Genomic DNA, 12,803 nt, shown 5'->3' with positions numbered 1-12,803 from the left:
ACCATCTGGTGATGTCCATGTGTAGAGTCTTCTCTTGTGTTGTTGGAAGAGGGTGTTTGCTGTGACCAGTGCATTCTCTTGACAAAACTCTATTAGCCTTTGCCCTGCTTCATTCCGTGCTCCAAGGCCAAATTTGCCAGTTACTCCAGGTGTTTCTTGACTTCCTACTTTTGCATTCCAGTCCCCTATAATGAAAAGGACATCTTTTTTGGGTGTTAGTTCTAAAAGGTCTTGTAGGTCTTCATAGAACCGATTAACTTCGGCTTCTTCAGCATTTCTGGTTGGGGCACAGGCCTGGATTACTGTAATATTGAATGGTTTGCCTTGGAAACGAACAGAAATCATTCTGTCGTTTTTAAGATTGCATCCAAGTACTGCATTTCGGACTCTTTTGTTGACCATGATGGCTACTCCATTTCTTCTAGGGGATTCCTGCCCACAGTAGTAGATATAATGGTCGTCTGAGTTAAATTCACCCATTCCAGTCCATTTTAATTCACTGATTCCTAGAATGTCGACGTTCACTCTTGCCACCTCCCGTTTGACCACTTCCAATTTGCCTTGATTCATGGACCTAACATTCCAGGTTCCTATGCAATATTGCTCTTTACAGATCCGGACCTTGCTTCTATCACCGGTCACATCCACAGCTGGGTATTGGTTTTGCTTTTGCTCCATCCCTTCATTCCTTCTAGAGTTATTTCTCCACTGAGCTCCAGCAGCATACTGGGCACCTACCGACCTGGGGAATTCCTCATTCAGTATCCTATCATTTTGCCCTTTGATACTGTTCATGGGGTTCTCAAGGCAAGTACACTGAAGTGGTTTGCCATTCCCTTCTCCAGTGGACCACATTCGGCTGTGGTCCATGTGATCAGATCGACTAGTTTCCTGTGATTATGATTTCAGTGTGTCTGCCCTCTGATGCCCCCTAGCAATACCTACCGTCTTATTTGGGTTTCTCTTACCTTGGTCATGGAAAATCTCTTCACAGCCGCTCCAGCAAAGTGCAGCCACTGTACCTTACCTTGGACGAGGGGTATCTCCTCAAGGCTGCCCCCCCTGACCTTGAACGCGGAGTAGCTCCTCTCGGCCCTCACTCTTTCTTTTTCCATGTTTAATTCTTGTGCCACAAGAAGCGTGTTTTCCTCAGAGTATTCACTTAGGTGCTATGTTTGCTGAGGCACGCTGGCCCCATACAGAGAGACTAGGTAGACTACTTCCACCCAAAATTGTCTCAAAAGACTGAATGTCATGAAAGAAACTAATCAAGGGAACACAATTAGAACATATTTTAGAAGGTTTTTCCCGGCCTTTACTTTATGAGCACAGTCATTTATGTGGCAATCAGTTTATTCCACATTTGAAGCATTTGTCCTTAGTTGGTTAAAGTAGTCATTGGTTCTTCTTTAAACTTCCATTGATAAATACTTTAAAGAATCATGGCCTTATATTTGTTAATTTCACCCTGAAATAATACCTGTTCCATTTTTCCTGTGTTTAGGGGAAAGAAACCCTGATGCCTCCTATCCCCTTTGCTAGACCACAGGATCTGGGGCCGACAATTGCTGTTGTTACTAAAGTCAACCAGATCCAGGATCAGCTACTGAAGAAGCACGATATTGAGCTTTACATGCACCTGAACAGACTAGAAATTGCACCACAGATATATGGGTTGTAAGTATTCAGTTTAAATTGCAGCAGCACCAAATTTTGATTCATGGTGGGTTCTGTGTGTTTTGGATTCATAGAAGCAAGAGTGAGAACTGTCCCGGCTGTATTTCTTTCCTGTCTCCTTTGTGTTCTGTGAGCCAGACTCTGTGCTCAGTGCTTGCATGCGTCATCTTTCACCTGCTATTACCCCTTTGTTACAAAGGAAGGAGCTGAGATGGACAGTGAAACTGTCAGTCACTCAGGCGTATCCGACACTTTGCAACCCCACGGACTGTAGCCCACCAGGCTCCTCTGTCCATGGAGTTCTTGAGGCAAGAATGCTGAAGTGGGTTGCCATTCCCTTCTCCAAGGGATCGTCCCATCCCAGGGATCGGACCTGGGCCTCCTGCACTGCAAGCAGATTCTTTACCATCTGAGCCACCAGAGAAGCCTGAGGTTTACAATAACCTTACCTTACACATACTGAACAGTAAAATCATAATTCAGTCCAGGTGGAACTGGGTCCATAATCTGAAAAGCCCAGTGCAAAATAAAAATAAATGACTCTTTAAAAAAATGAATGGGAATTTCAAGATGGCAACAGCAGATCATTAAACCAAGGCTTCTGAGAAGTGCAGAGTCACACAGATTATATACATGTGAAGGAGCTGAGTACCCAGACAATCCTGTGATGTATTCGTGTTCTTTCTGCTTTATAATGTGCTTATCTGCTCTACTCTTTGGAATGCATTTCTCAAAGTAAGATAAATGTCTCTCACAGTAAAAATAATATATTAACCTTCTTTAGGTAGATGATTTCTGTAACATACTGTAGCAGGAGAATATGGAGCCAGTCACCCTTAGATGTGTGTGTGTGTGTGTGTGTGTGTGCATTCAATAACTTGTAATGTGAGTATGCAAATTAGCAACTTTAATAAATATAACTTTAGTTGTGTAGTGCTACAGACAGCAAAAGGATCCTTTAAATTTAAACAATATGGCATTCCCTTGGTAGATGTTTCTTGCAAATCATATCTTTCAACTAGATAGAATATGGAAAATTGAGAAGGTTTTATGAGATATACATAATAGATTCACAATGAATATGAGTTCATTATTTCAATTAGGAAGAACCTGAAGTCATAGGTTTTGAACCAAAGCAGAAGCTATTTCGGAAAAGGCGATGACACCCCACTCCAGTACTCTTGCCTGGAAAATCCCATGGGTGGAGGAGCCTGGTGGGCTGAAGTCCACAAGGTCACGGAGAGTCAGACACGGCTGAGTGACTTCACTGTCACTTTTTCCTTTCATGCATTGGAACAGGAAATGGCAATCCACTCCAGTGTTTTTGCCCGAGAATCCCAGGGACGGGGGAGCCTGGTGGGCTTCCATCTATGGGGTCGCACAAAGTCGGACACGACTGAAGCGACTTAGCAGCAGCAGCAGAAGCTATTTATTTAGACCAAAGGAAAGCATGTCAATGCGCGTTTTCTTTATGTCCACATTTTACACAGTCTGTCACTGATAACTACTACTCAGCTGTTCTCCTCCTGAAGCCCTGAACTCTAATTGACAACCTCTGCTCTCCTGTTTTCATAATACCTGTTTGCATTTTTGTGACTTAAGCTTGATTTCATCATTGAGAGTTGCTCCATCATTCTCAGTGGGAGGGAGAAAGTTGTGGAAATCATGAGTCTTGGGCAGCACTATAGGTTATCATCAAACTGGCATTTATTCCACTTTTAAGTCTGGCTAATATATGTGTGATTATAGAATAAAAATCTGTTGTAAAATACCAAGTGGCCAGGTCCGGAGGCAAATTCTATATTCTTTTCAACTATGTTACCGCCTCCAGTGTTCTTGCCTGGGAAATCCTATGGACAGAGGAGCCTGGAGGGCTACAGTTTATGGGATCACAAAAGACTCAGACGCAATTAGCACTCAAAGAACTGGTTTATTCAAATACAGAAAATAATTTCATAGCCTCAAAATTGTTTTCTGGTCTAGAAATCTGTCTTAAATGTTGGAGAAAGTAATGCTGGACACGTTTATTGCCTCTTTGAAATGCTATCTTGTTTGCTGCCTCTTTGGCCAAGCTGGTGCTTTACATTGTGGTGGTTGTGGCATGGACTTGGGTACAGTGATTTTTAGCCAGTGTGTTCTGGTTTCCTTATCAGACATTAGTTCCCATCTGCTTTCTCTTCATAATGACCCATAGAACTTATTTCACATCTAACCAGCACCTTCCCAATAAAATTCTGTGATCCCTGACAGAATTACTGTTAATCTTTTCAACTTCATTTTTTAGCGGTACTAACAAAATCAGGGCTTGCAGTAACAGTAGCTGACTCAGTTATCCCTTTATTTTTGTATAGATGTATTATTAAAAAATACGTAATTTTTCATGCTTAAAGAAATCACTCATTCCCTTAATTGCTCTGTGTTACATTCTGTAGTGCAGGGATTTTACTTACTTATACCGCTTATTAAATTTGATTTCATCATTTCTTTTGGTGAGGCAGTGTGGTTGAGTGTCCCTGTGTCTTTGTGCTACCCTGAGCTGTACCGCTCATCTTTATATTTCCTGCCGGTGACTGTTAGAATGGGCACAGAGGATAATATGAGTGTGATATAGCATAGACTTGGAAATGATGCAGACTTGTTTAACCACCCTGAGCCTTGGTTTCTTCATCTGTGAAATGGAGATGAAAAATAGTGGTACATACTTCATATGAAAATTAAATCATAACATATAAAAATCATAGTGGGTAGAAAAATCAGTAGAGGGTAAACACTGAGTGTGTGGTCAGCCATTATCATTGCAGAATCAAGGTATCATGGCCCTGGCAGCACGACGCACCCTGTGATTCATGAGCCCGTCCAGCTCTGACGTTGGCTTTCTGTGTTTTCCTCGGTGAAGCGTCCAAGCTTCTACTTAAGTGGAAGCATAATAGCTACCCTTTGTGTGGGTGCTTCTCAAGACGTAGCACAAAAGTGGGGAATAAACTTCTAGAAACATCATAGCAGTTTGACAGAATAATTTTATGTCCTTGAACCTAATAAATGTTGTAGGTTTTATCTCGTGAAAATAAATTAAAATTTTTAGTTTTGTTTTAGATCATGCAAGTAACACTAATCTAAATAACTGCTGATGCTCCTGTCTGTTGCTGTTGGGAGAAAGTTATTTACATGGTGGAGAAAAGGTTATTTAGCAAAATGAAATTATATCCCATATTGAGTCCACGTTTCTAATTTTAGTCTATCTTAGCAGTTGAATGATACATTAAAATCTAATTAAATCTGCTTTCTGATATGGTTGTGGTTATCTTTAAGAAAAAGATGTGGAACTTCCCTGGTGGTCCTGTGGCGAAGACTCCACTCTCCCTAAGCCGTGGCCCGGGTTTAATCCCTGGTCAGGCACCTACATGCCGCAACCAAGAGACCAGGCATGCCAAGTAAATAAATAAATGTTTTTAAAGGAAATGAAAAAGGTTTTATAATTGCCCCCATTCTGGTGTTCTTGCCTGGAGAATCCCAGGGACGGCGGAGCCTGGTGGGCTGCTGTCTATGGGGTCTCACAGAGTCGGACACGACTGAAGCAACTTAGCAGCAGCATTCTGGTATTTGTGTGAGAGTATATGTGGAAGTCTCCTGATGTGGCAAATATGCCATCTATAAATGCATTTGTTGCTTTTTGTTAATGTATTTAACAAAATTAGAGTTAATAATTAGTGTATCCACATGAAATGTGGAACTTTTTATTCTAGTTCTGTGAAAAATGGCATTGGTAATTTGATAGGTATCACATTGAATCTGTAGATCACATTTGGTAGTATAGTCATTTTCATAATATTGTTTCTTCCACGCCAGGAACACGGAATATCTCTTCATCCGTTTATGTCGCCTTTGATTTCTTTCATCAGTGTCTTATAGTTTTCTTCATACAGCTCTTTTGTCTCCTTAGGTAGGTTTATTCCTAGATATTTTATTCTTTTTGTTGCAATGGTGAGTGGGATTGATTCCTTAATTTCTCTTTCTGAGTTTTCATTGTTAGTACATAGGAATGCAAGTGATTTCTGTGTATTGATTTTGTATTCTGTGACTTTGTTAAATTCACTGATTAGGTCTAGGAATTTTCTGACAATATAATTGGTAGTGGGAAAACTGGACAGCTACATGTGGAAGAATGAAATTAGAACACTACCTAATACCATACACAAAGATAAACTCAAAATGGATTAAAGACCTAAATGTTAGGCCAGAAACTATAAAACTCTTAGAGGGAAACATAGGCAGAACACTTTATGACTTAAATCACAGCAAGATCCTCTATGACCCACCTCCTAGAGTAATGGAAATAAAAATAAACAAATAGGACATAATTAAACTTAAAAGATTTTACACAACAAAGAAAACTATAAACAAGGTGAAAAGACAACCCTCAGAATGGGAGAAAAAAATAGCAAATGAAACAACTGACAAGGGATTAATTTCCAAAATATACAAGTGGCTCATACAGCTCATTACCAGAAAAACAAATAACCCAATCAAAAAGTGGAAAAAGACATAAACAGACATTTCTCCAAAGAAGACATACGGATGGCTACCAAACACATTGAAAATGTGCTCAACATTGCTCATTATTAGAGAAACGCAAATCAAAACTACAGTGAGATATCACTTCACACTGGTCAGAATGGCCATCATCAAAAAGTTTACAGTAAATGCTGGGGAGGGGGTGGAGAAAAGGGAAGGAACCCTCTTGCATGTTGGTGGGAATGTAAATTGATGCAGTCGCTATGGAAGATGGTATGGAGATTCCTTTAAAATGTAGGAACACAACCACCATATGACCCAGCAATCCCACTCCTAGACAAATACCCTGAGGAAATCAAAATTGAAAAAAACACATGTATCCCAGTGTCCAGTGCAGCCCTATTTACAGTAGCTAGGACATGGAAGCAGCTAGATGTCCATCTACAGATGAATGGATAAAGAAGCTGTGGTACATATGTAAATGAAATATTGCTCAACCATTAAAAGGAACACGTTTGAGTCTCTTCTAATAAGGTAGGTGAACCTAGAGCCTTTTGTACAGTCTGAAGTAAGTCAGAAAGAGAAAAGCAAATATCGTATACTAATGCATATATGTGGAGTCTAGATAGAGGGTACTGATGAAATTATTTGCAGGGCAGCAGTGGAGACACCGACATCATCCAGAACAGACTTATGGACACGGCGGGGGAGGGAAGGAAGGAGAGAGTGGGATGTATGGAGGTTGTAACATGGAAACTTAGGTGACCATGTGCAAAATAGACAGCCAGTGGGAATCTACCTTATGACTCAGGGAGCCCGAACTGGGGCTTGGTAACAACCTGGAGGGGTGGGTGGGGAGGGAGGTGGGAGGGAGGCTCAAGAGGGAGGGGACACATGAAGCCATGTGGCTGATTCACGTTGATATTTGGTGGAAACCAGCACAATTCTGTAAAGCAATTACCCTTCAGTTAAACATAGATACATTTAAAGTTAAAAAAATAATTAGTGTAAAAATGTTAAATTGCATACATTGGCTAAAGTCATTCCAAATTAACTTATCTTAATTTTAAATGAATTGATGATATTTGTCTTGAAATACAGGAATAAGATCCTATGAAAGCTTGAATGTTATATAATAACTTGCTTATTAATGCTATTATTTTGTATGTTTAAGTGCATTATCTCCTGAATAACTGTAACTTGTATTTCTGTCAGGAAATGTTACATCAACTTACTATTTAGGTTAAACAAAGTTAATTTATAATTAAATATTTAATACATCCTAAGTGATATTATAAAATAATATTTCCTAAAAGTAATTTGCACTATCTTCCATTAGCTTTGTGAAAGATTACTCCTGTTATACCAAAAATGAAATTTCTCTTCAAAAATTCAGAAAATTTAGCATCTTGAGTTGTCTTTTGTTTGCTGATTATTAGACTTTTTAAAAATCAAGTTTTAAGGGGCCTATCAATGCATGCTGACTAATTTCCAAACTAAAACATTGACTACATGAATTCAAGGTAATTTCTAACAGTTGCTGTTCAGTGTTTTTTAAGAATGTCCTGTGATTTCATCACTTAGGAATTATTTATGTGAAAAAACCCTTAAAATATTACTTTTACCACTTCATCCCTGAGTATGTCTTATTTTGATTCCAGAAGAACCTAATCATAGCAGATAAAAATACAAGTATTCAATGCTGTTTTCTTAATACTCAATACTATTTTATAGAGATCAAAAATTGAAGATTAAAAATAACAGTTTTTGCTAGGCCAGAGTAACTGTATTTTATTATCACTTTTAAATATATTGAATCTGTATATTTTCGACTGCATTTTATACTTTGATATAAATAGAATACATGATAAGCATCTGTGGGACATGCGGTTAATGTCGTTTTTCAGGAAAGAGCCCCATGACACACTTGGGCTTTGGCATTCTTGCATCACAGCACTTCACAGCACTCGTGGGGCAAACTCCGTGTCTCCCAGACGTTTCTCTCTCATTCCCCTTATTTCCTATTTTCTGGATTAGCAGTTGTTATGCTGTGTTGATGTCTAGTAATTTAGTAGAGAAGGTTCTTAGTTATTGATAAGTAATCTGCTAAATTTGGGTATTGTTTCCAAATATTTATATCACAGTATATTTGTTCTAACACATATCAGTATGATTGTGTATAACTACCTAGTTTTTTGAGCTGATATTTGAAGCATAATCATATGGTCAAAAATACAGTTGTCATCAAAGTCGGTATAATTACCCACCTTAAAAATTCTCTCTCAACAGGTTAAAAAATGGCTTCCTGTTCTAAACACAGTTAGTGATTGAAATGTTATCTTTTTAATGAGCTTTACATTATGTGTTAAATATAAAATATATGTTTGATACCTTGTTATGCACTGGGCAATCCCCCCAAGTTAATCCTTTTGAAAAAGCTGGGTTTTCCTCTTTCTATATGAAGAGTAATAATTAAGAATTATGGGGAAAGGTAATTATTTGAAATAATGATTAATAATATCAGTCTTCATTCCAATCCCAAAGAAAGGGAATGCCAAAGAATGCTCAGACTACCGCATAATTGCACTCATCTCACACGCTAGTAAAGTCATGCTCAAAATTCTCCAAGCTAGGCTTCAGCAATATGTGAATCGTGAACTTCCAGATGTTCAAGCAGGTTTTAGAAAAGGCAGAGGCACCGGAGATCAAATTGCCAACATCCGCTGGATCATGGAGAAAGCAAGAGAGTTCCAGAGAAACATCTATTTCTGCTTCATTGACTATGCCAAGGCCTTTGACTGTGTCGATCACAATAAACTGTGGAACATTCTGAAAGAGATGGGAATCCCAGGCCACCTGACCTGCCTCTTGAGAAACCTGTATGCAGGTCAGGAAGCAACAGTCAGAACTGTACATGGAACAACAGACTGGTTCCAAATAGGAAAACGAGTGCGTCAAGGTTGTATATTGTCACCCTGCTTATTTAACTTATATGCAGAGTACATCATGAGGAACGCTGGGCTGGAAGAAGCACAAGCTGGAATCAAGATTGCCGGGAGAAATATCAATAATCTCAGATATGCAGATGACACCACCCTTATGGCAGAAAGTGAAGAGGAACTCAAAGGCCTCTTGATGAAAGTGAAAGAGGAGAGTGAAAAGGTTGGCTTAAAGCTCAACATTCAGAAAACAAAGATCATGGCATCTGGTCCCATCACTTTTTGGGAAATAGATGGGAAACAGTAGAAACCGTGTCAGACTTTATTTTTGGGGGCTCCAAAATCACTGCAGATGGTGATTGCAGCCATGAAATTAAAAGACGCTTACTCCTTGGAAGGAAAGTCATGACCAGCCTAGATAGCATATTAAAAAGCAGAGACATTACTTTGCCAACCAAAGTCCATCTAGTCAAGGCTATGGTTTTTCCAGTGGTCATGTATGGATGTGAGAGTTGGACTGTGAAGAAAGCTGATTGCCGAAGAATTGATGCTTTTGAACTGTGGTGCTGGAGAAGACTCTTGAGAGTCCCATGGACTGCAAGGAGATCCAACCAGTCCATTCTGGAGGAGATCACTCCTGGGTGTTCATTGGAAGGACTGATGCTGAAGCTGAGACTCCAATACTTTGTCCACCTCATGCGACTAGTTGACTCACTGGAAGACTCTGATGCTGGGAGCGATTGGGGGTAGGAGGAGACGGGGACGACAGAGAATGAGGTGGCTGGATGGCATCACCGACTCGATGGACATGAGTTTGAGTGAGCTCCGGGAGTTGGTGATGGACAGGGAGGCCTGGCGTGCTGTGGTTCATGGGGTCGCAAAGAGTCGGACACGGCTGAGCAACTGAACTGAACTGAACTGAATGGTTAATATTCATTGTTTCCTAAGGACCTGACATTGTCCCTAATGGCTTTCATAAACTGCTTATTCTCACACCCATTGCTGTATGTATTGTGACCATCTCCATTTTGTAGAAGATGAACTCAAAAGTTTATAAAGGCTTATTTTGTTTAGATAGACTAGCTACCAAGAAGCTGAGCCAGGCTTTGCACTCTTGAGCCTGTATTCATACTCTGGTTTGACTAGGACTATGAGGCTGTAGGAAACTCAGACATGTAGGTGTCCTATGTATCAGACTAGACCGTGAGTCACACCCAGGGCGAGCAGGTGAGCGGCAAAGACCCGACAGGGTCCAGGCCTAGAATCAGAGGAGCCTTGTTACTAGTGATCAGGAACCAGCCTACTCCAAAATTTCGTTCCACTAAAATTCAGTGCAAAGATAAAAAAAGAATTTTGCAATGTACAGAAAATATATAAAGAATAAAAAGCAAATTTGTATTCTTTATATATAATAAACCCTTAAAATTAGTAAGAAATCACTTTATCTGTAAAATATTTAGAAAACTAAAGAGAACTAATACATAGGGGGAAAAAATCAATGGCCAACAAATACACAGAAAGGGTTTCAGCTGTTCAAATATTAAAGAATTATAAATTAAATAGCATTTAACTTGGTGCTAATCTAATCAGTTTGGGAGTTGATCAGGAAAGTAAGTAAAATGCCTGATAAACTTGGGCTTCTTGACTCCTGATTGCACTTTTAAGCTTATAGACATTTTAAGGAAGTCAGGGAGCAAAGGTCTTTATAAAGATGTTTATCACAGTGTTATTTATGATATGAAAGGGAGACTAATTTCTAATAATAAAGGAAATAGTAGGGTAATTAAGTTCATTTGATGAGATTAGGCCATAAATTAAATGATGTATTTGTGAACTATATAATCCTAAGAGATGAGGCTAATGATAAATTCTAAGGGAAAAAAATCACTAAGAAAAGCTACATATGATCTGTTTTCCTAGTTTAAAAATTTATATATGTTTGAAATGAAAATTAGCCTGTAAGTAGTGCTAACATTGGAGAAGGCAATGGCAAGCCACTCCAGTACTCTTGCCTAGACAATCCCATGGATGGAGCAGCCTGGTGGGCAGCAGTCCGTGGGGTCGCTAAGGGTCGGACACGACTGAGCGACTTCACTTTCACTTTTCACTTTCACACGTTGGAGAAGGAAATGGCGACCCACTCCAGTGTTCTTGCCTGGAGAATCCCAGGAACGGCGGAGCCTGGTGGGCTTCCGTCTATGGGGTCACACAGAGTCGGACACGACTGAAGCGACTTAGCAGCAGCAGCAGTGCTAACATTGGTTATCTCTAACAGGGAATAAAGATTAGTGTTTATTTTCTATACTTCTTGCTGTTTTCTCAGTTATCTCTATTTAATCCCAGATTGATTTTGTAAGAGTTAAAAAAAAATGTGATGGCAAACATAAAAAAGTGCTTAATTGCTATTAGTGGGCACACATGTCAATATCCAGAAAACTGGAATACTTTGAAGACATATTTGAGCTACTATCCGTAATCTTTTAGGAATTAAGGAAAGTGGAGGCCGTGGAAAGAATATTTAACACTATATTGACCAGAGAAATATTAATACATCGTTTGCCACCTGAATATTATTGGTCAGAGTGTTTCAGTATTCACTTACATAACAAATTGCTAGCCACAGGCGTTATTTTCTGCAAAAATCCCCCGGTCAATAATGTGTTAATATGAAAGAAAAAATTTCTGTTTTAACATCTGCAATGCAATAAAATGTATTTACTTCAATCTCTGACAGTATTGTAGAACTTCAAAAAAAACAGATAATCTGTAATTCTTTGAAAGGGAAATTTTATATATGTATACGTGTGTGTGTGTGTGTGTTCACCAAAACAACTTGGACAAGATAGAACTTTGTTTTCTTTTCTGTTAAATTACCAGATTAGAGAAGAACTTTTGACTAAAGATTTTTATTTCACCATTTTCATTTAATATTCTTTTGCTCGAACGGAGAAATTGAAGACTGAGTGATATTGCATTTAGGCCAAAATGGAGCTTTGGGTGATAACTGTGTTCAGAGAGTCTGAGTGAGAGCGCTGCAGCCCAGGGCGGGTGGGGTCCTGGTGGCCTGCCACACGGCTTTGCTGTCGGTCCTGCACAGAATTCCAGCATCTCAGAATCTTTTGGAAGGTCACTTTTGTAGCTGCTCATGAAATACTTCTATCTCAGTTGTACTACTTACAGTAAATAGTTGAATATCTCAAGCATCAGATAGCTTGTTTCAGGGCAGATTTCACTCACCTGTGCACTGTGCCTCCCAGTGGAATGTAACAAGTATTTGAATTCCCAATAAATGTTAGACTCTTATTCACAAGGAGCTCATAGCATTACATAAAGGAAAAAATAAGCTTTGATGTAATACAGATTTCGATTAAATCATGGCTTTAAAGGACTGGCAAGGTGGCCTAGTAAATGCTAAAATTACAACTAACTGCTAAACAAGTATCAACAAACAACAAAGCGAGAAAAGCTGGAGCCTACCAGAAATGAATGCGAAGATGAAGAAATCACAGTGAGGTGGTAGAAGGGGTGCAATCACAGTAAAGTCGCACCCCATACCTGCCAGGTGGGCAAGCCACAAACTGGGAGATAATTAAACCACAGAAGTTCCTCCACCGGAGTGAAAATCCCAGACCCCATGTCACGCTTCCTGGCCTGGGTGTCTGACAACGAGAGAAG

General features: G+C 39.4%; 1 protein-coding gene across 17 annotated transcripts in view; it reads left to right on the top strand.

Moving 5' to 3' along the window:
* Positions 1-12,803, top strand: part of TBC1D5 (TBC1 domain family member 5) — a 623,629-nt gene that overhangs the window by 371,311 nt on the left and 239,515 nt on the right. For all 17 annotated transcript variants that reach the window (XM_088835359.1, XM_088835371.1, XM_055416924.2 and 14 more), the window contains one exon: positions 1,505-1,677. In XM_088835359.1, the coding sequence (XP_088691485.1) occupies positions 1,505-1,677 (173 nt within the window). The remainder of the gene's footprint in view (positions 1-1,504; positions 1,678-12,803) is intronic.

The sequence above is a fragment of the Moschus berezovskii genome, chromosome 1, assembly GCF_049115385.1.
Source record: "Moschus berezovskii isolate FMDL1 chromosome 1, NW_MosBer_1.0, whole genome shotgun sequence".
NCBI lineage: Eukaryota > Metazoa > Chordata > Mammalia > Artiodactyla > Moschidae > Moschus > Moschus berezovskii.
Note: the sequence above shows the minus strand (reverse complement) of the source record. Positions and strands in the feature narration are given on the sequence as shown.